The sequence below is a fragment of the Aythya fuligula genome, chromosome Z (genome assembly GCF_009819795.1).
Source record: "Aythya fuligula isolate bAytFul2 chromosome Z, bAytFul2.pri, whole genome shotgun sequence".
Lineage (NCBI taxonomy): Eukaryota > Metazoa > Chordata > Aves > Anseriformes > Anatidae > Aythya > Aythya fuligula.
The window spans coordinates 62,629,880-62,657,531 of NC_045593.1; the positions used below are offsets into that span (position 1 = coordinate 62,629,880).

The following is a 27,652-nucleotide window of genomic DNA, read 5'->3' on the forward strand; positions in this document are numbered from 1 at the left end:
CATCCACCTCGGTCAGCCTCTCCAAGCAAGACTTTCTCCACCCTCGGCTGTTGCTTTTCCTCTGCAGTCTAGATCCCTTTCTAAGACTTCTTTCTGATGGCACAAAGTGTGGATCTTTTTTTCATTTTTATTTTCTTACCTTCTTTCGTTGTCCCAGTGCAAACAGACAACAAACATTAATTTCCAAACTTTGTATTGTTGCCTTTCTGACTGAGAGCCAGGGCTGTCTGATAAGCAAATACTAAAAACCTGTTTGACTACATTACCTGATGATTGTAAAGGTTGGCTGGTGCTGTACATACTAGGGAAAAGTTCTCCATGCTGTGTGTCACCATCCTTGTATCCTAATTGTGCTTGCAGCTTGACAAGAGACATTGTCAACTCTGCCCTCAATATGTCTCTGCGTGCACCTTCCCAGGACGTGTCGATATGGAGACTTATCTTTGGGGAAATGCTATAACCTGAATGTGTCAGCTCTAACTAAGCTTGCTTTGCATGAGCTTATGGCAGAAAGGAGTATGTGCTATTTTAGCAAAGAAGAGGTTGACCCATGAGTTTCTTCTAAATGAAGAAAAAAATGATTTGCAGTTCCAAATCCCACATAACAAGTTTTGTTCTTAAATTCCTGTTATGGCTAACTTAATGTCTCTCAGTAACGTTTCAGAAGCGCAGCAAGAACTCTGCAAATGTCTGTCTCCTGCTCTCCTGTCCTGGGGGCTTGGCAGCATCGTGTCTAAGCTTTCGTTATGCTCTTCAGTTTCTGATGCGTTAAGCAATTAATTATCTAAGGGTATTTCATAAGGTCTGTAACATTACACACATTCAGCATATCATTGTATCACACTCTCCCTCCCCCCAGCCGTGAATGGGCTAATAATAGCTTAGCTGACATAAGGTGTCAACCTACCTTTTCTAAAACACTTTTCTCTCCCTCTATCAGTTGACAGGGTTCTTGGTACAACAGCGGCATGGGAAAAAAAAAAAAAAAAAAAAAAAAAAGAGAGAGAGAGAGAAAGAAAATCCAGCAGAGCAGAGAATAACACTAGCAGAAAGATTTTCTCTGATCCCTGCTTCACAACAGATACCTCCTACAAACTGGCTGGATATTTCATTCTACCCTTCAGGATGTGGGGGTTTCAGTAAGAGAGATTGCTTCTTAGCCCTCCAGGGAAACAAGTCTCGAGTTGCAGCGTTCTGCATGTAAAAAGCACTTGTAAGTGCAATGATTTCTGTAGGAAAAGCTTTAGACTTTGAATTTTGGTGCTATATAACTATGTGTCTCCAGCAATGACAAGTAATAAAGAAGGAAAATACGGGCAAAGAAGATAAGAGAGAGGTGGGGACAAGGAAATGAATTCCAGCAGAGTGATTCTGAGCTGTGCAGTTTTGCCATCTTGGTATCATAGTCCTCTCGCGGCTGGTAGGAATGGTGGAATTAGCACCATCAAGTGACTTCTTTCCGATGGGCGATGAGCTGCTTTGGTTCCAGATAAATGCTGCTTGCTTGGAAGTACGTTTGAGGCCTTTGCTCACTGACTTACGGACGATATTTTGCACTTATCAATTAGCAAAAGCATGTACCCGGGAAATCGGGCGATGCAGGTCGTGTATCTTTGTAGACCCTGTGTATCTACCCCTTCTGGTAGAAACTGAACTCGCTGCAACCCTGAGCAATGGGATTTTTGTGTTTGCACTCAGAGCCCTCCACCTGTCTCTCTGTTTAGCCGTGTCAAGGGCCACCCCTTCCTCATTCAAACTACTTCTGTGTGTGCAGATTGACACAAGCCATCTCAGATATCACCACAAAACAGATACTGGGGCAAACGCCATTGTCAAACACCATTGTGCAGACCTTGCTGAAGAGGGGCAGCAATATCTGTAAATCTCCTGCCTCTACCAAGGTTGTGCTCCAAAATTGCCTTATAATATGTTGTCCAGAGAAGGGCGATGAAGCTGGTGAGGGGCCTGGAGAACAAGTCCTACGAGGAGCGGCTGAGGGAGCTGGGCTTGTTCAGCCTGGAGAAGAGGAGGCTCAGGGGTGACCTTATCGCTCTTTTTAGGTACCTCAAGGGAGGCTGTAGCGAGGTGGGGGTTGGTCTGTTCTCCCACGTGCCTGGTGACAGGACGAGGGGGAATGGGCTAAAGTTGTGCCAGGGGAGGTTTAGATTGGCTATGAGGAAAAACTTCTTTACCGAAAGGGTTGTGAGGCATTGGAATAGGCTGCCCAGGGAAGTGGTGGACTCACCATCCCTGGAGGTCTTTAAAAGACATTTAGATGTAGAGCTTAGGCATATGGTTTAGTGGAGGACTTGTTAGTGTTAGGTCAGAGGTTGGACTCGATGATCTTGAGGTCTCTTCCAACCTAGAAATTCTGTGATTCTGTGATTCCAGAGCCACCGTGATGTCTTTGTTCCTTAACTTGAGCGGGGGGGGCAAATTATGCATTTATCACTTTCCCCCCCTAACGGTTGACAAAACGCGTTGTGAATCATGCTTCGTGTGACTCGGGGTGTCTTTATTAGCGCCTTCCTTTATTCCAGGAACCGGAGGCAGGACCGCAACCCGCGGCGGGCGCCCCCCGGCGGCTGCAGCCGCCTCCGGGAGCCCTGAGGCGGGGGAGGGCGGTTTAAAGGCCGGGCTCGGAGGCGGCCGCCCCCCGCCCCCAAGATGGCGGCGGCCGCCCCGTCCCGTCAGCGGCGCTCCGCTGGCGCCTCCCCGCCATCACCCCAGGGCCGCGCCCCGCCGCTGCCTCCCATTGGCCGCCCGCGCCGCCGCCCGCCGCCGATTGGCGGAGGGCGCCGCCGCTCACCGCCGGCCCCGCCCCCTCCCGGTCCGCCGGGCGGGCGGGCAGCGGCCCCGCCCCACCCCCGCCGCCGCCGCCGCTGCCGCCGCCGCCGCCGCCGAGCCGCGTCCGGGCCCCGCCGCGCCGGGATGAGCCGCGCTCCGCCATGGAAACCAAACGGGCCGAGATCCCCAGCAGCGTCCTGGACGACCTGTGCAGGTACGGGACGGGGCCCGCCGCCACGGGGCCCGCCGCGCCCCGTCCCGTGCCGCTGCGGCCGCGCGGCCGACGCTGCGGGGGCGGCCGTTGGGCGGGGCGGCCGTTGGAGGAGCACCAACGGTCGCGGGGGGGGGGGAGGGAAGCAGCGGTCCCCTCACGGCGAAGGGCCGCTCATCGGGGCGGCTGTTAATGTTATTTTCTGTATTGGTTTGTCGGTAATCGTCGCCACGAGCGCGGCTGGCGCTGGGCTGAGGGCTGCCGTGGGCGCTGGGGGCTGCGTGAGGAGGGGCTGGAAGGGCTCAGGGAGCCGGGCGGGGAGCGGGGAGCCCTCAGAGCGCGGAAACAGGCGGTGAGGGAAGGGAAGGGAAGGGAAGGGAAGGGAAGGGAAGGGAAGGGAAGGGAAGGGAAGGGAAGGTCACACGAGTAATCGCGTCGCTACGGGGGCAGCCGCGCTCTCTCACCTTGCTCCACGCTGCTCTCTCGGCTTTCGTGTTTGAAACGGTGCCTTGCCTTGTGAAAGTACAAATTTAGGAAAGTGGCTTTGTTTATTTGTTTTATTATCATTTATTTATTTATTTTTTAAAGCCTCGGAATAGTATTGTTATAAATGATGATACGACTCAATCTGAATTTAGTGATACTTATAAAAGGCGAGTAAACAGCGCTGGGTGCGCAGGGAGTCTGTGCCCTACCAACACGCACACCCAACCGTCGAACTTCCTAAATACACCTAGAACGTTGCTTCTACATGTTCGTAAGAAACCCGAGCACGCCTGTACATATGTATAACCTACCCCTGCTTCGTATCATAATTCTCTTGGTAGGGGTCGTGGGGATGAAGGCTCACGGTTCCCCCCATCACCGCTGGCAACCTTTTGTTCCTGGATCTCGTCCAGACCGCAGGGGCAGCTTTGACTGCCTCCCTCTTCTTCTGCACGTGCTGTGCCCTCCACAAGATTCCCAAAAGCAGACCAACCCATGCGAGGCCATCTCTTACCACGTTTTGGCAACCCTTGAAACCACACTAATAATGTGATTATCAGATAGCATCAAACAACAAATTTTAACAGGTCCAACCAGCAACACCCCCCAGCAACTTCCATGCCTTAAGGGCAGGAGAACAAGCAACCTGAGATGGCAAGGTGTCACCTCAATCACCCCTCTTTGTTCCCTCTAAACTCTTTCCATTCCTGATGGCCTCATCATTTAGTGCCTGATGTTATCACCAACCATAGCATGGGGCTTGTCGACCCCCATGGCCACACTCCTACATCTCCCCCTTTGTTAATATCAACCATCTTCTTGACACGAATTATTACTCCATATATCACAATCCATCCTCTTCTTTTGAATGTCATTAATTCGTGTCTTGGCTTTGAATTTGGCCAAGGCCAGTTGAACCGTAAGAGAGACTGTCTTCTTGAGGACTTTCCACCGGGATTGTGGTAAACTGATTGTTAGTAATCCTCCACAGAGGACTCTGTTACATTTTGTTACATTTAATGTCTTCGCAATATTCTATGCAAGATTTGTAAACAAGTCTTTAGCAATGGTTGGAATGCCATATTTAGCTCCTGTTTCAATTTCATGGTAATATTTCGCCCAACTCATTGTTCCACAGGGTGTATAATTATCGTCACTAGCAGCATCGCATACATCAAATTCGATTGTTAAGGGCTTACTAAGATTTGTGGTGATGTGACTTTTCCCAGTTAGCCTTCCTCCTTTGTTATTAGTTCTTACCTCTATCCACCACTGATACGGGACCTCTTTGGGATCATAACAGGTTGCCTTACTGCTTTCATTACATCGAGCATACTCTATTTGGTTTCCATAGCATGGGTTTAACAGGCATATTTACTAGCATTCGTTCCTGAGTTCTTCTTCTCCGGGTGTTAACAATACATTCTCTACAGTTCTGAGACCAACAGCATGGAATTAGGAGAGGTCCGGTAAAGGCCACGTGACCCAGCGGTTATTACCCTAAGGGGTTGCAGCCCTTGGTAGACCTTCTTCAGCCACAGTACTTGCTGAGGCAAGACCCTTCTCTGGTCTTGCCCTCTCCCTGATGCTTCTTAGGAAATGGTTCAGGCTTACACACCCGATGGTTCTCCTATTTGCATTCAGCTTTTCCATGAGTTAGCGGGGGCTCGATTCAAAGCAGATAACCAATCCTCTAGGTAAATTTTCCCACCTATTATTTTAAATTTTCAGGACCAGGGTAATTCAAGATGTTGCGGGTATCTCTGCCTGAGGTGGCACTCCCCCTGTGGGGTTTTGGGGTCCCCAAATCCTTCTATTAGGGCCTCTATATGAGTTTCCAATGATGGCTAATATTCTAATCAATGCAAGTTTTAATATACATACAGTTAGCATCCAAAGGGTAGCTATGCCCCGTTATACTTCAAGTTCTTTTAAGCTTAACTCAACCTTCCAGGTTCCTGTTATGGGTCCCTTTACTCACGATGCATGCATCCACCCCTTTTCCACCGTTCTAGCCGTTTCTGTAATAAGCAGGACGAGATAAGGACCTTCCCAGTGTGGAGACAACGATTCTTCTTTCCAAGTTTTTATCAACACTTTATCTCCAGGCTGTATTTTATGAGCTGTGAACCCCAAGGGCACATGATGAGCCAACACCCCCTTCTCCTGAAGTTCGTTCAGTTGTTTTCCCAGAGTTATCACATATTTCCGGGTCTCATAGTCTTCTATCAAAGAATGATGTAAGGGCATTTCTTGGGAGTAAAGCATCTCATAAGGTGATACTCTAGTCTCCCCGTGTGGCATGGTTCTTATGTTTAGCAGTGCCAATGGTAAGCATTTTACCCATGATAAATGAGTCTCAGTCATCAATTTGGCCAGTTGGTGTTTAATTGTCTGATCCGTTCTCTCGACTCATCCAGAACTTTGAGGATGCCATGGCGTATGATATTCCCATTTAATGCCCAGGGCCACAGTCAAAGCCTTTAAAACCTTTGAAGTAAAGTGTGTCCCCTGATTGGAGTCAATGCTCCTGATTAAACCAAAGTGAGGAATAACATTCTCCAACAGGTTTTTAGCTGCCACTGCAGTGGTGGCTCGTGCCACAGGATAAGCCTCTACCCAATGTGTTAGTTGATCCACGATTACCAACAGATATTTATATCTTCCTACCTTTGGTAGTTCAGCAAAGTCCACCTGTGTTCTCTCAAATGGTCGATATGCAATCCTTCTTCCTCCAGCAGGTGCTTGCCTAATCGCCTTCTTATTTACCTTTTGACACGTGAAGCATCCTTGGACGGTTTGTTTGGCTATCTCATATATTCCTACATCCCCATAAAATTTTAGAAATTGATCACTCAGTGCTTTTGTTCCCCAATGGGTTTGTAGGTGTAGCCATAAAAGTACACTCCTAGTTTGTTCCTTTGGCAGTATTTCTCTTCCATCAGGCAGAATCCATTTTCCTTCTTTCAGTTCTGCCCCTGTGGTCTTTATAATTTTTATTTCGGCTTCTGTATACTTTTTCTGTTGTGTCCCTTTTTTGTTATGTGTTTCTAGTAGGGTTAGGACTACATCATGCTTCCTAAGAGCTGCTTCCCTAGCTTCTCTATCGCTAGGTTATTCCCTCTTATGTGGAAGCCAGTTCCCTTTTGATGTCCTCTGATATGTACCACAGCGATATCCCTAGGTCCTCTCAATGCCTGCAATATTTGAGTAACTAAGGTTTAGTGAATCAGCCCTTTCCCCTGGGTGCCTATGAGTCCCCTTTCTTCCCAAATTTTCCCAGATGTGTGGACTATTCCATAAGCATATTTAGAATCTGTATAAATACTGCCACTTTTCCCTTTCAGTAGTTCTAGGGCTCATAATAATGCATAAAGTTCACACGCTTGAGTGGACCAGGCAGCGCTGAGTGGTCCTGATCCCATTAGTACCATATCCCCATTTATGATGGCATACCCTGATCTTCTTTTTCCATCTACTGCTCTGGACGATCCATCAATAAATAATTTTCCCCCCGTCTCTAATTCTGTCTCCTCGAGATCGGGTCGGATTTTGGTTTGCAATTCAATCCCTTTTACACGGTTATGTTGTAGTTCTGTTAGGGGTTCCCCATATAGAAATTGTGCAGGGCTCTGTGCAGCAGTTACTTTTAGTTCTAAATCAGGGGAGTCGATCAGGATGGCCTCATACTTCAGCATTCTACTGTCAGTTAACCATTTTTCAGCCTTTTGCTGGAGTACTCCCCTAACATTATGTGGCGTATATATCTTCAGAGGTGCCCTAAAAGTGACTTTTCTAGCTTCCTCAATCAGTAAGGCAGTAGCCACAGTTGCCTGTAAGCACACCGGCCACCCCCTGCTCACAGCGTCTAGTAGTTTGGAACAATATCCCACAGGTTTCTTGATTCTTGCCCATTCTCGAGTTAGTACTCCATATGTGGTTTGGTCAGAAACATTTACAAATAAATAAAAGGGTCTTTCTAAATCTGGGAGGCTCAGCAGTGGAGCTTCTATTAATGTTGTCCTGATGAACCTCAACTTTTCCTCATCTTCCTTGTTCCACTTAACCTTTTCTCCAGTCAATTTTTCATATAAAAACTTTGCTTTTTCTCTAAACCCTTCAATCAAAGGTCTATAATATCCCAAGAGCCCAAGCAGTTGCCTCACTTCCTTCTTCGTTTTGGGTGATGATAGGGCTAAAATCCCAGATACCCTGTCAGGATCCAATTTTTACTTTCCTTGGCTAAGCCAGTGTCCTAAGTACCTTACTTCCTTTTCCACGAATTGTAATTTAGATTTTGAGAACTTCAACCCTTTTATCCTTAAGAAATTAAGTAATTCAATAGTGGTTCTCCAGGTCTCTTTTTCAGTCTCCCCAGCTATTAATAGGTCATCCACATATTGCAACAATTTCACTTCCCCCTTTGACTCATGTACATCTGACTCCACAGTCAGTAGGTGTGTTTATTCAGCACTGGGTGGCACTGGGGTAGTCCCACCATAGTCGTGTGCCTCTAACGCAGCAACTTGCCTTGGTTATATGCAGGAAAGAGTTACATATACATTAAGTTTCCCAGTGCACCTCTACATACTCAGAACCTGTCCCTGCTTAGTATTAAAATTAGCTCCAAGAAGTCATTTCCATAAACTCCTCCCATCTGCGCTTGTGCAGTGCCTTCTGGTGGTGGGCGCTGAGGGTCGTGAGGATGAAGTAAGATGTCTTCATCAGGGTTGAACTTTTCAACTCGTCTCCTTGTGCGTGCTCTCTGAGCCCTTGGTCACAGTCTGGGCCATAGGGTTGGTTTGGTCCGGTTCTCTGGGTGTGAGGGGCTCCTGCTATTTTGAGGCCTTGAATGTTTGACATTCTTTATCTTGTCCTTTTAAGAACAGTCCTTATCTCTGAGCCCTTGGTCACAGTCCGAACCATAAGGTTGGTTTGATCTGGTTCTTGGGGTCCCAGGGGCTCCTGTTATCTGGAGGCCTAAGCGCAGCACAGGCACATCGCAAATGTAGCACATATTAAGCAGTGGGTGTTGCCTACAAATTCATTCTTAATCAGTCGCTCTTGAGTTTCCAATCCCATGTTTCACTTTTACTTCAAAAAGTTGTAATACTTTTTCTAAGGTTTGGCCAAATATATTTGGGGATTCAGTAAATCCCTGAGGAAGTATGGTCCATATGAGCTGTTGCCGCCTTCCTGTTTCGGGGTCTTCCCATTCAAAGGCAAAGGAATTCCGAGACCGTTCACTTAATGGGCAGGCCCAGAAAGCATCCTTTAAATCTATTACACTATACCATTTATGCTGAGGTGTTAGGTGGTTTAGTAAAGTATATGGGGTTTGCCACCACTGGGAATATGGTTATGGTTCGTTGATTCACAGCCCTAAGATCCTGAACCAACCTATATGATTCATCAGCCCTTTTTTACCAGCAAAATGGGGGTATTATGTGGGGACATACATGGTTCCAGCATCCCCTTTCGGAGCAACCTGTCTGTGGGATTATTCTGGGTTGTGCCTGCGTGCACGAAAGGAGGGGTCTGGGGTGCCTGCGAGCACAGTGGGAGGGGTCCTGGGTTCCTGGGTGGGACGTTTTAACACTATATAAGATACTGTCACGCAGCAATAAATTGGCTTACGGCACAGAACGCTGGTTGTTGTGTCCGTTTGTCCCGGGGCTTTCGGTCGGGTTATCCTACACCTGTCTATAACTGGTTTGAGTTCTCCCCTCCTATGGGATAGGATATTGCCTAATCCTTATTGTCTGCTGCAGATCCACTATTTCTACTACCAAGGGTTCCATAGCTAATTTTTCTGAATCTCCCTCCTGATACCATACCTGCGGGTCTATTTCTCCCTCATCTTCTTGGGTTAGGGTATATAGCTGAATTTTTAATTCTCCCCACTGGCTCTTGATTTCCAACCCTAATCTTATTATTAAGTCCCTTCCTAATAGGTTGTGCTCAATGGTCATTGAGACATAGTTTCTTTTCTGATTCTATTTCTGTGTTTTCCAATATAGGAACCTTAAAGGGCTCCCATTTCGCTCCTACTACCATGGTATTCCTCTTCCCTTCCTTAACCCCTTTTAGTAACTTTCTAATAGTTGATTTATCTGCCCCCGTGTCTACCAAAAAATACACCTCTTCCCTCTGGGGACCTACTAATAATTATATCAAGGGCTCATTTGGTGTTCGGGTTCCCAAAAGATATAGACCCTGACACCCCTAGTCTTCCTTAAACATTTCTTCATCCTGTTTATTTTTCTACAGTTCCTCTGAAGATGCCCCTTTTTGCCACAATGGTAACAGATAGGGATTCTGTCTTGTCCTTTCCATTTGTCCTTCAGTTCTTTTTCACCCTCCTTTTTCCCTGATCCTTTCCTGCTTTCCCATCCACTTGGTTTTTGACTCTCCCTTATCACTGCCACAAAAATCTTCACTTCTGCCTTCTGTCTTTCCACATCTCTCCTCACACAGACCTTTTGCGCTTCCCTCAATAATTCTTCTAATCCTTTTTCATGACAATCATCAAGCTTCTCCAGTTTCTTTCAGATATCTTCCCAGGATTTTGCTACTAACTGGGTTCTCAACAGTGCCCCTCCTGCAGGGGGATCAGGATCTATCCCTGAGTATATCTGAAGGCTTTTTCTCAGCCTTTCTAACCATGCAGTTGGAGATTCGTCTCTACACTGATACTCGTTAAAAGCTTTATTTATATTTTGTCCCCTTGGAACTGATTCCTTTATCCCTTGTATCATTATGGTCCTAAGATCCCTCATATTTTGCCTCCCCTGAGCAGCCTGCTGATCCCAGTTAGGGTTGGTGTATGGCCATTTCACATCCCCCGGAGGACCTCCCTGGTTTTGTCTTTCCCACAGTCTCATTCCTGCTTGCCTGATCATTCCTTTTTCTTCCGTATTGAAGAGGGTCCCTGATATAGACTGCATTTCTTCACAGGTATACATGTTCGGACTCAAGAACTGGTCTAATCTTTCGGCAACTCCCAAAGGGGTCATCTAAAAGGCTTCCCATTTCCTTCTTAAAATTTCTTTCTAAAGATTTTTTTTTTATTTTTATTTTTTTAAATCTGACATGTTCAAAGGAACTGCTACAAACCCTATTTCCCCCTGGTTCTCCCCAAGGGGTACCTCCCTCAAAGGGTAAAAACCTCCTAAATAGTCAGTCTGACCTCGTGCTTCACTTTCCTCCCTTTCTGTGGCTCGTACCTTATTTCTAGTCCTTCGTGCAGGAGGAGAGGGAGAGGGAACAGGGGCCGTGGGCAATCGACTTTTAACAGGTGGTGGTTCTGGTTGCCATGGATAGGGAGGGGGTATGTTATCCAGAGGTTCCCATTCTTACTTTAATGGGCTTTCAGGTGGAATGTCCGGGCCCTTTGAGAAAGTAGATTCTCTGAGAATCTACTTTGCTCCTGACCCATCCTGGAAGCTTCAAATAAGTTCTGAATCCCTGGAACCCTTAGGGAGGTTCTGAGTCCCTGGCTGTGCCTGTGTCTGGAGGTGTCTTGCAAGTGGTTAACCTACCCATGAATTCCTAGAGCAGTCGCTTCGGTCCTTCACCAGCCAAGTCCCTCGTGGGAGATCAGAACTGCAGTTAGAAGACCTCCGCACTTGTTTTTGAACTGAGTTCCATCTCAGTCACACCCTTACACGCAGTCACACAGCCAAATCCCACCCAACCGAACGGTACACTCACAAATCCTCTTCGTTCGGGTCTTCACGTGCAAAATTACGGGTCACAGAGGGAGAGCTCTTGGTTCTTTACTTGCCTCTTATGTTCGAAATCTTGTTGGACTCTAGCACCGCTATTGGCAAGGGACACTGTGTGGGGCACCTCCCTTTACCGGTCGCAGATCGAAAGTCCAAGAAGATCACGTCAGGGTCACCAGTTTGTTATAAATGAAGATATAACTCAATCTGAATTTAGTAATATTTATAAAAGGCAAGTAAACAGCGCTGGGTGCACAGGGAGCCTATGCCCAACAAACACGCACACCCAACCGTCGAACTTCCTAAATACATATTGAACACTGCTTTTACATATTCATAAGAAACCTGAGTACACCTATACATATGTATAACCTATCCCTGCTTCATATCATAATTCTCTTGGTGGGGGTCGTTGGGGCCTCATCGTTAAATGTGTGATGTTATCACCAACCATGGCATGGGGCTTGTCGACCCCCATGGCCCACATCTTCCCCTTCTTTATTAATATCAACCATCTTCTTGACACGAATTATTACTCCATATATCACAGTATACTTGCAGTTACCATCTGTCCTGTTCTTCATCTTTTCCTCATGGTTTGTTGACTCGCATTAGTGCCAGTGGATGAGCCCTCAAATACATTGCCTTGTGTGGGGCATGGACAGAACAACTGAAAGGAGCAGAGGAGTCAGTCCTTGAGCCTGTGCACAAAAAAAAATGGCAGGGCCTGATAGGCCTTGGCTCAAGAAGGTTACATTTTAAACCAGTGGAGGATTAGTCAGTGGTGCTGTGCTTCAGGTGGTTGGCTATAAGTGGGTTATTAAAATACATGTCACTTCCTACATTCTACACATCTACAATATCTACACATGATAGTGACAGAAATTTTGGAAGAAAGAGCAAATTTTCACACTTAGTTGTTAGGTCTATTGAGAAGAGTGCTTACTGAGAAGAAGAAAATTTCTAGCCCAACCTATACCCTATACTGTATAGTTTATTCTTGTACTATATAACTTCTTTAATTCTATCAGCAAATGCCACTTTGCTACTTACGTAATTGTGATAATTTCAATATATCACGTTTGGAAACTCACAGAGCCCAGAGGATCTGTCTATTACATTTTTACATGAACTGCAGCAGTGTAAACAGCAAATGTAAGTACTGTTAGTGAACTTTTAGGAGATGGCAAGTACTTGCATTACTCTTACTAAGCTAAAAAGTGACAAAAAACAAGCTTCCAAGTCATGCTTGCCCAGTAGTCAAGGCTTTTTTTTTTTTTTTAAGTATGAAAACAAAAAAAAAAAGTTGAAACATAGATGTCCACAAAACAGAACTATTGTCTTACTGTCTTTTTGTGTCTCGAGAGTATTAGAGAATCTTCTAGACTTTAACACTTCAGTTTTGGACAGGATGATTATGATTATAATGATTATTTTTATTTTGTTGGGAAAAAAGTCTGGATTCTCTGCAGTAAACTCTATTTGCTAAACGTTTGTGTACACAGCAGACACAATCATCAGATACTTCTGACCGTATCTGCTATTTAACCTGCTGGACATTTAACACATTTCCTTATGACAGAAGGACCGTTGTGAGCTGGAGTTAATGCAATTAACATACAAAGCGATGAATTAAAATATGTTTGGATGTTCCTTTAAGCAGAATCACTTTCTTTAGAAGCCACAGAGAGGCTACTCAGAGAGGTTTGTGCTAGGTCCTCAGATCACTTTCAGCTGTTCCACCTAGTTCAGCCAATTAGTCTAAGTAGTAATTTAGCCGTTCAGAGCAGCTACAGCTGTTTTAATGCCTGCAGGTAATCCTCTTGACAGTTCCTGGCTCCAAAGGCATACAAAGGTGCCTTACCTGGTATCTTCATTTTGTATGACTTGAGGGGAGGGTGTGGTGTGTTAATTAGTTTGCTAGATAGTTTGGGGAAAAAAAAAATAATAATAAAAAAGTACGACTGGGTAACCTTTGCCACATTCATTATTTTATTTTTGTCATTGTGGTTTAAAGCTTCCCAGTTCTTATGTAATGTGCAGGATGATGGGATTTCTTCTTGCAGTAACCAGTTTTGATCTTAGTGCCTGTCGTGGTTCTGCTCGAGTGGGCAGCCGAGCTCCACCACAGCCGCTCTCTCACTCCCCCTCCTCAAAGAGGAATGGGGAGAAAATATGTGAAAAGGGCTCAAGGGTTGAGATAAGGATGAGAAAATCACGCAGTAATTATTGTAACGGGCAAAACAGACTCGGCATAAGGAGATAGTAAGATTTATTGCCTACAACTAACAAGCGAGAGAAGTGAGAAAACAAAGGAAAAAAACAACAAAAGCACCTTCCCCCCCATCCACCCTCTTCCACCTCCTCCCCCCAAGCGGAGCAGGGGAACGGGGGAATGGGGGTTATGGTCAGTCTACAGCACTTCTTCTCTGCCGCTCCTTCTCGGTCACTCTCGTCCCCTGTGCTGTGGGGTTCCACCCACGGGATGCAGTCCTTGATGAACTGATCCAGCATGGGCTTCCCACAGGCAGCAGCTCTTCCAGAACTGCTCCAGATATGGGTCCGTACCACGGGGTCCATCCCTCAGGAGAAAACTGCTCCAACCTGGCTCCCCTACGGGCAGCAGCTCCTGCCAGGTCACCTGCTCCTGCGTGGGCTCCTCTCCACGGGCTACAGGTCCGGCCCAGAATCTGCTCCAGCAGGGGTCTTCCACAGGCGGCAGCCTCCGCCGGTGCAGGGCCACCTGCTCCACCGTGGTCTCCTCCACGGGCTGCAGCGTGGAACCCTGCTCCACCGTGGTACTCCATGGGCTGCAGGGGGACATCCTGCTTCACCATGGTCCTCACCACAGGCCGCAGGGGACTTCTGCTCCGGCGCCTGGAGTACCTCTCCCCCTCCTTCTTCACTGACCACCTGCAGGCTGTTTCTCACTCCCGGCTGCTGTGTGGCGCAGCGTTTTTTTCCCTGTCTTAAATATGCTCTCACAGAGGCGCAAAACAACATCGCTTATTGGCTCGGATCTGGAAAACAATGGGGCCCTTCCCAAACATGGGGCAGCTTCTAGATCTTTCTCACAGAAACCACCCCTATGGCTCCCTGCTACCAAAACCTTGCCACGTAAACCCACTACAGTGCCAAATACCATTCAATTGTACAGTTAACTGGGATAAGTATCCGCATTTCTGTTGTCTGCCGTCACTTTAAGTAACTCAGGTTTGAGATGGGTTAACGTTGAGATGTGTCTGTGTTATGTTCTTAGGCAGGATTTGTGACAATGTAACTAACTGGGCAAGTCTGTTCAAAAAGTTTGCCTTGCAGCCTTGGTGCAGTGGTGTGTTTTGGTGAGGGTAAAGTTTGGCAGTTTAGTAGCAACCCTAGTTAGCATTTGTCAAAAAGCAATCCCCAACAACTACAACAACAAGAAGCCGCAAGTTTTTCCAACAGTAGAAAATAACAATTAGGCTTCCAAATTCAGCTTCAGGGGGCTGTTTGAGGATTGAGTATAGGTGATAATGGTGGTGGTGATTATTGTTAAATGCTTTCCTTGCAAAACTATTCTGCTAATGGTAACAAAATAAGATTAAAAACAGTAGTCTAATGCATTTGCCCTGAACATTTCTTCTCAAGCTACATAACAGCTTTTCCCTGCTACTAAACTAAGCTAAAAAAAATTAAACACAATTCTTGTTCAGAGCATTAAGTGTTACTTGGCAGCGTGTGGAGACAAGTTGAAAACTAAAGCCAGGTACATAATGTCTTCAAGCCTTTGTCTCAGGCTCTTTTGGAATTACAGAATGCTAGGTTACAATTTATTCTAGTTCTAGTAAGTTTAATGTGTGTTTATACTTCAATAATAGGACTGTTCTGACCTGTTTTTTTAATATGTCACAGGTGTCCACATTATTTTTCACCATGCTGCCTTGTGCTGCTGAGTTGTACTTTAAGGAGGTACAGTGTCTTCATGTAGGGTCTGGGGCTTGATGCTCTCTTTCCTGTAGGCACTCCTACATCTGTGCCTCCTCTCCCCACCCTGAGCAATGCACAGGGATGGGGAATGGGGCTCGAGGTCAGTCCATCCCAGCTCCTCTCTGCTGCTCCATCTGCCTCTGCTGTGGGTCCTTCCCACAGGCTGTAGCTCCTAAGTGTGATTCCTGGCTTTATGTTCAATTTGATTCCTGGCTTTATGTTCATCAGAAATTCCTCTAGGCACCCCATTAGTATCTATGTACACTCTCATTGGATTATACACCTAAGCCTCTTTTACTTCTTCTGGGTATTTGTGATGTTTCTCTTTCAAATGCCAGGGTGAAGGGTATAGCTAATTGAACAAGTGCCCAAGTGCCTCCCCAGTTAGATGGTAGGGTGGGCTGTAAGATCTTCCCTCCACAGCACCACCAGAGATCTGCCCTGGGGATCTCCAGTCTTGAGCAGTTTCCCATCAAGTCTTTGGTAGCACAAGGCAAATTCTCCCCGATGCTGAGCAGCACTCACACCCTGCCGTGAGAGGCAAGCTGTATGGTTACCTATAGCTGTAGAGAATGCAGGGGGAGCCCTGATATTGCTATCACACAAGGAACAGCAAAGAGAGACTTACAGGCCTCATTTCCCCAGGCAGTCTTTTCTTGGTACAATGCAATCACACATCACATCCCCTGGAAATCCTTGGTCCACCCCCACAGGAAGGGCACTATCTTGGCAATCGGTCATCCCGAGGCACAAGCATAGCAGTGGCTACGGTTGAGACTCTGGACGGTATATTTGACCCGTTCTATCCAGGCATTCACATCCCCATACCCTGTTTGAATCTCAAATGTTTGAACGGCTGCATTTCAAACAGGGCCTCCTGTTTTCTCTCCTGTTTCCTCCTTGAGTTTCTCCCTTTCTCTGATAGCAATAGAGGATCGTTTCCATACAGCAATTCTCAATCTAGCTGTTGGGTCTCTCCCAGTTATTTGTTCTCTCTGCTCAGTTGTTGTTGGGCATTTAAATCTCCACAAGCTAACACCTCACAAGCATCAAACATGACAGACTGTGGTACATAACCCTCTGTCACAGTCACCCATATCTTGACGGGGTATCCCGTCTTACTATTATCTGGTCATGCCTTTTCCACGTTGCCAATTGATCAAGGCCTTCTCTAAGGCCTACAATTACTTAGAAACAAAATTAACAGTTGAATTTTCCCTGTCATTATTTTTAACCTGCAGGTTTCCAAATAATTATCAATACAAAGAATAAGATATATGTACTACTAGAGCAAAAGCCCCTTGGGAACACTTCAATTTGCTATAGGCCAGTCCTTTCTCTCACTCGCAGGCCACACTCATTAGTTACCCGTGAAAATAAAAGGTTAGTTTACAATTGTAAGCTTTTATCCCGCTCAGAGTCCACTATGAGATTTTTCTCTTCGATTTCAACTTCCAGCAAGTCTTCTGTAGGAACAGCTTCCCAGGTACTAGGGTCGACGGATGCCTTCACTCGAGTATAGTGAGTCCAGCCTTTTTCCACAGTTCTTGCGGCTGTTTCAGTGGTCAGTAATGGTCCTTCCCACTCAGGCCAGAGTTAATTCTTTCCAGGTCCAAATCAGGACCCAACTTCCTGGGTGGTGGTGGTGAATGGGGTTTGTGGGGTTTGAGCCAACAGCCCACGGATCCCGAGAGATGACAAAGAAGAGGACAACTCCAGAACAGAGTTCTTAAGAAAACTCACTTGTTTTGAATTGTGGTATCTCATCCCTTCTGCCCAGATAGGGCAATCCGAACAGCATCTTGTACGGTGAAATTCCTGTATCCTTTCTCGGTGCTGTTTGAACCTATAGGAGTAAGCATTTTACCCAAAGAAGTCGGGTTTCTAACACTAATTTAGTTGATTGCTTCTTTAATGTCTGGTTCATTAGCTCCACCTTCCCAGAAGAGGAGGCGTGTCAGGGGGAGTGAAAATCCCACCCAATCTCTAAGGCCTGCTTTAACCCTTGCAGTAAAGCTTACACCCATACAGTCACTGGGTCAATTATGACAAACAAGTAGCTCAGTAAAGTCTACCTGGATACTCTGAAAAAGTCGAATCCCTGGCTCCTGTCCCCCTCTAGGTGGGTTATGGATGACCTTTTTATTTACCCTTTGGCATATGGTACATTCTCTGCATATTTGCTTCACTAAAGTGTACAGACATACTTAGCACAACGTCACACATTGCTTGCACCTCCCAATGACTCTTGATGTAAAACGATTAACATTTGCCTCATTGGTGCTTTATTCAGCGTTTCTCTCCCATCAGGGATTATCCATTTTCCTTCAGACTTCATGGCTCCTGATTCCTTAAAAAAAAATATTTCTTTTAAAACTTTTTAGTTCTTTCTTAATTTTCAACAATTCCCTGAATCCTCTCTGGCTTTACTCTTCATTTTCCTTCAGACATTAAATGCCTTAAATACCTGACTTCTCTTTCTACATGTTGTAATTTATTTTTCAATACTCCCAAGCCCTGCTTTCCCAGAAAGTTGAATAGCTTGTTAGTAGCTTCCTTCACAACTCTTTTCTCCTGTCCTGACAATAAAAAATCATCCACTTATTTGTAACAGTAGTACCTCCTCGGGAGGTTGCAATTGCTGCAAAATCTGTTCTAGAACTTGCCCAAATAAATCGGTGGCCCTGTAAACCCCTGAGGTAAAACTCCACCTGTACTGTTGCTTCCGCCCCCATTTCAGGGTCTTTCCAGTCAGAGGTGAATGTATCTTTACTCTCAGGGCCTAAGAACACTCCATTAATAACAGTTATTCCAGTGTAACAGTTTACTATTTGAATGCCCAATTTAATCATCAAATCCCTTCCCAACAAGTTGGTCTGTGCCTTGGGTACATACAATAATTGCCCAGTGATCATTTTATCCCCTAGTGACTCATGGAAAATGGACTCCACAGTCAGTAGGACTGTACAGTAGGTGTGTTTGTTCAGCGCTGGGCAGCAGGGGGGCAGTCCCGCCAACGTTGTGCACGCCTGACGCAGCAACTTGCCTCGGCTATATGCAGGAAAGAGTTACATATGCATGAAGTTTCACAGTACGCCTATACATACTCATAACCCGTCCCCACTTCGTATTAAAATTACCTCCAAGGAGTCATTTCCATAAACTCCTCCCATCTGCGCTTGCGCAGTGTGTTCTGGTGGTGGGTGCCGGGGGTCGTGGGGATGAAGATTGACGACTCTTCCTCATCACCACCAGCTGACCTCTTGTCTTTGCACAGGCTCAGTTGTTCCTTGGCTCTTGTCCATCCGCAGGACCAGTTTCTGCCAGTTTCTTAAGAGAGGCTCACACTCTTATTATGAGACGGACCTTGGTAAGGGGCCCAAGGCTTCTTGATCTAGTTGCTTTGCACAACACACCATAGTTAGCAAAGAGACTAAATAGCATCCTAATTTAATGCCGTCAGTGCTCTATCGCTACTTGATAAGATTCTCCTAACTCCCTCTCTCAGTCCCCCCTGTTCTAAAAAGGTAGTAAATTCTTTTATTGTATTCTCCTAACTCCCTCTCTCACTAGTCTCAGCTTGGTATCCCCCCAAAGTGGCACTGTCATCCCAGCCTCTTCTACCCCCATCACATTTAGGGTTTCGTTAGTTAATTTAATCCCTGATGCTTTACAGGCCAGTAATGACCTAGCTGCCCCAGTGTATTGGGTTCGGTGGCAAGGTTTTGGGGGGGGGGGGCTGCAGTGGCAGCCCCCATGAGAAAAATCCAGACGCCTCCCTGTGGCAGATGGACAATTTCATCAGGCCCCAAGGGGGCCCACCGCTGCCCAGAGCCAAGCCATGAGCGACACAGTCTGTGCCTCTGTGAGAGCACATCCACGAAAACAAACAAACAAACACAAACCTGCTGCTCAACAGCAGCTGGGAGGGCCAGGAGCCAGAAACCTCCCCGCAGACACCACAGTCAGCGCAGGACGGGGAGGAGGCGCTCCAGGCGCCGGAGCCAAAGCCCTCCTGCAGCCTGTGGAGAGGCCCCTGGTGGAGCAGGATGTCCCCCCCCCCACCGCTTCCTGATACTTGGGAAACTGACCAAACACCACAGCAAAGATACCAAAACTTCCAGACTGGTACTTAGATAATGCCTACATCCTCTTTCCCTGCACACTCAACTTCAGACAGCTCTGTCAGACACTACATACCACACCTTTAACACCTTCAGTAACCCTTTTTAACACTTCTGTCCTCCTCCAGCCTGTACTTTCACCAAAGGCTCAGTCATTGGCCAACTCAATTCCATACCTTTCTCCCTCCAGGATCCAGGATATTCCTATTTGAAGTGGCCAGCCTGGCCACACAAAGCATCAAAGCCTGTCCCTGCTAGGATTCAGGCAGCAGCACAGGCAGCCTTCCTGGCCTGCCATTCCTTCATCTCTCTTCCTCTCCTTTCTATCCTGGCCCTGATTCCCCCTGAAGATTTTCTTCCTCTTTCTCCAGCCCTCTGCCTCACTACCCACTGCACTGTCACTACCATTACTGTCGCTCTCTGCTTTTCCTTCTCATCTCCCCTCCTGGCACACACCTTCAGGGCCTGCCTCAGGAGAGCCCCCCAGTGACTGTTCACAACATCCCCCCACCTTCTGGAGCATTTTCTGTGTATCTTGCCAGGCTTTAATCACAAAATGAACTTCCAAGTGCCCTTGGGATACCAGGTCCTTAGGACTCACCCCTGAGTACTTTCTCATTCTGACCCCAAGTCTCTCATTTCTGTGTTGCACACTATTATTATTCCAGCCAGGATGGCAAGTGGGTATTTCTGCCCTGCCGGTATGACCCCTGGTCCTGGAGGATGAGCTCTTTCCCATTCTTGTATAGCAGCTCTCCTCCTGATCATTCCCATTTCTTTCCCTGTAAACAACATACTTATAGACATAATTCCTCCCCCCCCCCCGAGTATAAGTCAGGCCCTAGAAACTGGTCTAATTGTTCAGCTAGGCTGTTGGGGTCCTCAATTAAAGACTTCATCTCCTTCTTAAAACTCCTAACCTCTCTGCTGGTAGGGAGGGGGGTAGTTCACCTAAGAGGATACACAGGTAGTGTTAGTACTGCTAGTATCAGGGAAGGCGAAATTCTCAATATCTCTTCTACCTTGTTCTGATTCTTGCCAGAGCCTAGAGTACGCTCCTTCTCTAGGGACAGTGTTAATTGCAGTCCCTGTCTCCTTCCTGGAGTGACTGCTGCTGCCACGGGTGCAATATTAGGATTACAGGGAGCATAACTCAGCTCCTTCTCCAAAGAAGGAATCTTATTGTTTACATATAAAGTTAAAGCCTGAATTTTCATCAGACCCGTATTTTGGCCAAAATACTGCTGTTTCCTTAATTGGTTCTTTTGTCCAGACTGATACACAATATTTAGCCTTTTTTTTTTTTCTTTTATCGTCTCCTCTAATTTTGAGATTATTTTTCCAGTTTCTTACTGTTCTTCGGGAAGACCTGTTGGTAGGCACTCCCCCAGGGACATCTCCCTGTCCCCTGGAAGTCATATGTCCCATTTTTCCTAGCCCTTGTCAGTGTGCTGCTACAGAGATTTCCCTCCCGCGGGGTACCACACACTCACGTTCTGATCCTGGAAGATGGGGGTGTACTGCCAAGCACTTCCCTGTGCAAGGGCTCACCATACACCAAATTTCCAGAGACTCTTCCTTTCTCTCCCTTATCTCACGCTTTATCCGTCTCTGGCCGTGCCCCTCGCGGAGCCACAGAACCGGACTCCACGGATCAGGACTCCACAGAAATACATCTCACTCACACATCACACAGAGTCTCAGCTGACCCCCAAGGCAATACTTAATATTTCTTACCTTGGTCTGTGCTCAGAGTTACCGGATCAATTCTTAAACCCAGAGTGCCTACCTTCTTCCCTTCCCCACTACTCCAAGGATCCTGCCTCTGTAACCAGTCTCGGGCCCTGGGCCCTCTGTCAGCTCTCCGCAGAACCACCACTGCGGATGCACAGGACCGCTGAAATCAGCGGGGCATGCCTTCCTGCTGCTGCGGCGGTGGGGCTCCCCGGCAGGTGACTGGATCCGGGACGAGCCCCCAGATTGTGAGAAACACACCGTAGCCAATAACTTATGCTCAGGTGAGGGTCTCAGTGAAGTAGTAATTTATTCACTGTTGCAATGGCAGGTGCCCCACAAGCAGGAGCGCCTCTACTAGCTCCAAAACAGTTTATATACCCTTTGATGACAGGACCCTCCCCTGTTTCCCCACTGAGTGGGTAATCCAGGTTCACAATCTATCTGATGCTTCACAGACTACACATGTCCTGCGGTTGCCAGCCTGTTAAATTTCAAATCTTTTGACGTTTTTACTGTTTGAAGTGGTGTAATGTTTCTTCACTTATCTGACTTGGCTTGACACCGTGATATTCACCTAATTATTCTGAGGAGTCTGGTTGTCTGCATTTTACCAGGTCGCCTGCTAAGTTTTCTTATCACTGCAAGCATATCGCAGTACCAGATTCCTTACTGTTAAGCGATGTAACTCTGCAAAAACAACATTTCTATTCACACATAGGAAGCATCCTGCTGCTCTACTTACTAGTGGGCTGCAGGGCGGGCACCTGGCCTGTCCTCTGCCCCTTCACTCTGAACTTGCAGTTTGTGCAGCTCTTGCAGACTTGTTTTCTCCTCTCCTCCTCTGCCTGTCCAGCATTTTCCCTCTTACTCAAACCCGTTTCCCCAAGGTGCTGCCATCTCAGCTGCAGGGCCTGGCCGTGCTCTGCAGTGAGGCTGCTGGAGCTGCCTGGAACCGGCTGTGTCGGCACGGGGCAGCCCCGTGACACTTTGAAGTGCCTGTTGTTGGACTTCACTTACTCTAGAAAAGTTAGCTTTTCGATTTGTAAGTAGTATTCTTCATTGTTTTTGCTTTTATTGCCAGGGCTGACATGTAGTACCCAAGCGGAATTAAGAACTTCTGTGTATTGTATCTTCAGATTAATGTTAGCTGCAGTGTAAGAAAGCATCTACTAGTTATGATGTAAAATAGGCTTAAAAAAATAAAAACAACAACTTTGAGCTACCACAGCTTTATATGTATGGAATGTTTTCAGCAGTAATAGAGCCTTCAAGAAGGGAGCAGCGTGGCTGTTATTTACAGCACAAAAATTGCCAAAGAGGAAAATATTCTTGTTGAATTGAATAAGGCTATTCATGTAAGAGTATCTGGTCAAGGACTTTTTTCAATGCAAAGGATAATGAGCAAAGGAGGAATCCATAAATAAAGCACACTGGGACACAAACCAGACAGGCAAGTGATAAGAGGGGCAGCAATGAGAACCAAATCTGATCAGTCTCACTAACTGATGAGGCCATGAGAAAGTGACAGTGTTTATTCCAGTGGTCTGAGTGGGAACCTGTCAATCAGGAAAGAAGGGGAAAGGGGGGAAACCAATAACAAAAATATACAGAGACGCAGGCTCTCTTTCTAGGAAGAGAAAAATGGAGACGGTGACAAGAAACAAACCCCTTGGTTGCAGTGGCTGACGGGCTGTTGAGAAACTACAGGCCCTGCTTCCAGGGAGATCAGGCTGGACCTCACGGCTGACGGAGCCGTACGGACCCACGGGGGGACCTGCAAAGCACGGGTGGGCAGGAGGGGTGTGAAACAGGGCCGTCAGTGTGACTGCCTGGCAGAGCCCTGCACCTGATGGGCACAGTCTGTCCTGTCTTCTTGTGTTGTGCTCAGTCTTTCCTCCACCGTCTGCACGCTGTGGCACAGGTGGGTGTGCTGCAAGCCCCAGCCCCTGGTGAGGTGCGGAGAGGGAGCAGGGTCCTGGCATCGGCATCGGGAGGGCCCATCGCTGTCTGGCCCTGCCGAGCGCCCCGCAGGGCAAGGGGCAGAGGGGCTGTGTCAGGCTGTGGGAGGACGATGTGCAATGTCTGTGTCCTGCAGATCTCGGGATGTTGTCTGTGGGCCTGCACCAGGGCCTGCTGGCTCTACCAGCCCCAGGGCTGGAGGGGATGGTGCAGTGCCCCTCAGGGACAGGGTCCTGCCCCTCAGGGACTGGGTCCTGTTGCAGGTGCACTGTCTGGGGCTGCCTATGTGGCTGGCCACCTCATGGGCTCTGGGACAGGTGCTTGGCCTCACTACCTGCTGAGCCCGAAAACAGGAAAGGGCCGAGGGCTCTGGGCTGGGCAGGAGTGCATCCTTGGCCACAGCTGGTGGAGGAGGAGGCTGCTCATGGCATTCCTTAACGACTTACGCTTGTAAATTTTAAGTAAAGATGTCTGAAGTGTTGTCACTTCTGGCAAAGATATTACAGGCCTTTTTTTTTTTTTTTTAACCTCAGGAGTTGAGTTTAAAACAGCACTGTCAAATAGTTTAAGTTCAGTCGGGTGAGTGACCATAAATCTCCAAAAGGAAAATTATTTTATTCTTGATCTTAGAATTGATAAATAAAGTTTAACTGTGTAAACAAAATGAGCCATCACAGAGTATTGCTACTCATCTGCTCATCTCTGGAACTGTGTGTGCCAGTATCTGGGCTGAAACATAAAGCAGGCTTGAAAAATAAACCAACTGTCCACTTTCTGTTCCAGATTGAGAAAACTAATGGGACCATACTGAGTTTTAAAACTTGTGTGAATTAATAGTTCACTGTGTTTTTCAGTGAAAATAGACATCTGTGTTTAACTTGTATCCAGAAGAAATGTATAGACTTGTTATCAAGAGTTCGCAGATGTTCTTCACTGGACATTTAAAAATGTTTTCATTCTTGTAGCTGTTCACATAGGCTGTCCTTCCCCTCCCTGTTTTCACAGTACTTAATTTACTTAGTTCCTTGTAATTGATTTTTGTAGAAGAACATCACGATCCATTTTCTTTCTTGATGTTCAAAGTTTTATTTTCTTAAGAAAAAACTTTTGCTATCCAGACCTCCAGGAAGATCTGTGGTGCTGTGTTAATGGATCAGGAATTCCACTGCTGTAATGCATTTTTGTTTTCAGATTTGTTTAAATCAATAGACTTGGCTAATCATGCTTTTATTTTTTTTTTTTAATTTCTTGGCAGTCGATTTATTTTGCACATTCCAAGCGAAGAGAGAGACAATGCAATCAGAGTATGCTTTCAGATTGAACTTGCCCATTGGTTTTACTTGGATTTCTACATGCAAAACACACCAGGATTACCTCAGTGTGGGATAAGAGATTTTGCGAAAGCTGATATCCTTTTTATTACTGTGATTGTTTTCTGTCTCAGTGGTCGAAGTATAAACTGAATATTGTTAACAAAACTTTATACCTGCAGCAGGAAAATGACAGTTCATGTGTTAATGATTAAAAAGTACTATTGCTGGATTTATGATTTTTATCTCTTCATTGCTTTCATAATTTTGTGGCATCCATAGAAGAGATGATTCTCATTTGGCTTAAGACTGTGGAAAACAGGTAATTTCTCTGAGGATTTTTCCTTATGGCTGCAGTTTGACAGAGCAGGTGGGCTTCAAAGATGAGGTGCTGGAGCTCTTCGTGGTGTTTTCTCTCCTTTATTTAATCTCTTTCCAAGGAAATGCTGATGTAAATATTAAGCTGAAGATGGTATGTGTTCCCTGATGGGTAGCTGCATGTATTTGTGTCACAAAAAGATGCTGCTAGAAACTGTTCTGTTGGCAGGAGAAAGGACATATGACTACTAAATTCATATGGTTAACTTCCGCTTTTTTTTATTGTTCAAAAGGCCTGATAAAACTTAGACAATGTAGTCCTCATGGGGGAAAAGCTCATAAAGTAAATTTCATGCCAACATCCAGTAATTGTTTTATTGGTAAGCTTTTCTCATTGATGTGGGACTGGGTGCTGCTTCTAATTTTCATGATACCTCTGCTTTCACTAACCAAAATATTCCTTGTTAGTTTGATAATGAAATTCTACTTTAACAGTGAACTGTAGAAATGTGATTTATTTCTTTTTTTTTTTTCTTTTTGATGTTATGTGGTTATTTTTTAAAGTAGATTTTTTAGATTATAACAGTTTTCAGATCAGCATAATTTCTCTGGCAGTCGTAGGCTGTGCAGGAAAAATACAGTAAGACAGATAATATTCATTCATTATATCTTTTGCTCTCTGGCTTACATTTGCTAAAAAATGTTAGTTCTGCTGCAGTGTCTTGTGTACACTACTAATGAATGTTTGAATGTTTCTTATTGGCAGTATAGTTTTGTATATAATATAGTAACTTTCTTCTTTGTTTTAAAGCTTTTGTAGATTCCCTTTGAAATTTTAGAGTTATAAAAGTTCTGTTCTTATTTTCTCTGTGTGGTGAGTTTTGATAAAGTGTATTAAATTTAGATTTCTGTAACATGATGCCATTAAAAATAGTTTTTAAATAGGAAATGCTTAAGAATGGTTTCTGCACAGTAGACTAACAAATGATTGTGCAAAAATTTCTCCACTTAAACCAAGAGAGAGAGTATTTTTGTCTCCCATTAGTTTCAAAATGTAAAAATTTTTAAGACTAACACATTTAAAACAGCAGTTATGTGGATATCTTTTCTTCAAAATTAGAAGACACTTTCAAACAAGCACCGTCTTTTTTTCATCTTTTAATTGGCTTGCATTAGAATTGCCAAATTACTCAATTAATGCTTTTTTAACTTTTGATTTTGGTAACGGATTTTCCATGATACTTCCAACTTACAAGATGTTGCATGTGAAAGTACTAGGAGGATAGTGCGTGGTTATTGTAAATACTGGAACGGCTATCTTTTGTTTAACTGCCAGTGATTGGTTACCCAAGTTTAGCTTCCTTGACTGCTGCTGTACTCTTCAATCACTGCCCTTTTTTACTGCCTCAAGGTGAAGACGTACAAAAGGTTTTAGACGAGTGGAAGGAATATAAAATGGGAGTGCCAACCTATGGTGCAATTATTCTTGATGAGACACTTGAAAATGTAAGTATGAATATGTAAATATGTAAATGTAATGTAAATATGAATATAGTTTCGAAGAGCTGGGGGGAGGATGGCGTGTGCTGGCAAAAGTAATCTTTGTACTTTACATTTTGTAATTTTGTAGTTTACGTTTGTTTTCTGGTTAAAAAAAAAAAGTGCACACTTCAGATTCACAAAAAAATGACAGATATTTGACACTGAGTGTGTACAAAAATAGAATATGGGAATAAGATATAGAAGACAGTCTCTTCTGCTTGCTTTCCTATTCAGTTTTGCTTCTTTATTCGGAGTTACATGATTTCATTAAAAAAATAAAAATCTGCAGTTTTTGCTAGAACACAGAAAACCTAATGGGTTCCTCCTCCAGGCTGAAGTCACTGTTCTGGGGGGTCGGAAGCAGAGGACAGCGAAGGGAAGAGAATTAATAGAAATCAATTAGAACAGTCGGTATTGACAGATGTCTTTACTGTATTTTGCAGGTTCTTTTGGTTCAGGGCTATTTAGCAAAGTCTGGCTGGGGATTTCCAAAAGGGAAAGTAAATAAAGAAGAGGCTCCTCATGACTGTGCTGCTAGAGAGGTAAGTTAAAAATCAGCTTAAGGGAACCAAACTTTTTTTTTTTTTTTTTTTTTAAAGTTATGTAAATGAAGCTTTGCTGAGAGCAGGATATATGTGGTAGATGAAAAGACGTGTTACTTAGGTATGTCTTCTATTGAAATCAGGTAATTGTTGCAGTCTTCTGCTGTAGCTTTTAGTGCTTTTCTGAGTGATCACCAAGGGTGTGATTAACTAGTTTAAAATCGGTGTTGATGTTTTTCATTGTCTTGTACTAACATACTATGTTAAATGAATGCTGTTTTTGAAGTTCAGTTCTGAACTATTAATTGACTTCTAAATATTACTTTTGGTGCTTGGAAAATCTGAGGTACTCCATGGCTTTTTGAATATTAAGCTGAGAGGCCACTGCACATACAAGGTGATAGAAGAATGGGAATTTAGCTTGTATGAGAGCTGGGCTGTGTAAAATGACTGAAGAGATGAGATGGAGGTTGTAGAAGATTATGGAAAAATTGTGAAGAGCTTTTATTCAGTGATAAAGGAACAAGCAACAATATTGATATATGGCAATTAAGTGCTAAAGAAAACAATCTGTGAGGTATATTGCCGCAGCAGATAGTAGAGCTTCATGTTGAAAATAGTCTGCGTTTGTACCAGTATTGTTCTTTCACAATGTTCCTCTAACATAATGCATCTCGAACTTAAGAGAAGGAAAACAAAAGTGAGGGAAAACAGCAAGATGCTTTAATTTTCTTCATGGTTGGACTGAATTTGTATCTGAGGAGTTGTGGACTTTTCTTAAATATGCCTCTTGAAGAAGCATGAATGTAAAATTCAGCATTTCTGATTTGTTGAGGGTAGTTTCCATACCCCTAAGATATTTAGGATTGATTTGGAAAAACAAAATAAAGTGTTAGATCTTAACACTACACTTTTATGCAACAGGCATGTATGAGAATTCCTT

The 27,652-nt window shown here is 45.1% G+C and overlaps 1 protein-coding gene across 2 annotated transcripts in view; it reads left to right on the forward strand.

The window, feature by feature from the left end:
• Window positions 1–2,908: 2,908 nt before the first annotated feature.
• The window catches only part of DCP2 (decapping mRNA 2), a 33,603-nt gene continuing 8,859 nt past the window's right edge, over window positions 2,909–27,652 (forward strand). For both annotated transcript variants that reach the window (XM_032205663.1, XM_032205665.1), the window contains exons 1-4: window positions 2,909–3,001; window positions 24,253–24,404; window positions 26,004–26,131; window positions 26,611–26,709. In XM_032205663.1, the coding sequence (XP_032061554.1) occupies window positions 2,949–3,001; window positions 24,253–24,404; window positions 26,004–26,131; window positions 26,611–26,709 (432 nt within the window). In that variant the 5' untranslated portion in view covers window positions 2,909–2,948. The remainder of the gene's footprint in view (window positions 3,002–24,252; window positions 24,405–26,003; window positions 26,132–26,610; window positions 26,710–27,652) is intronic.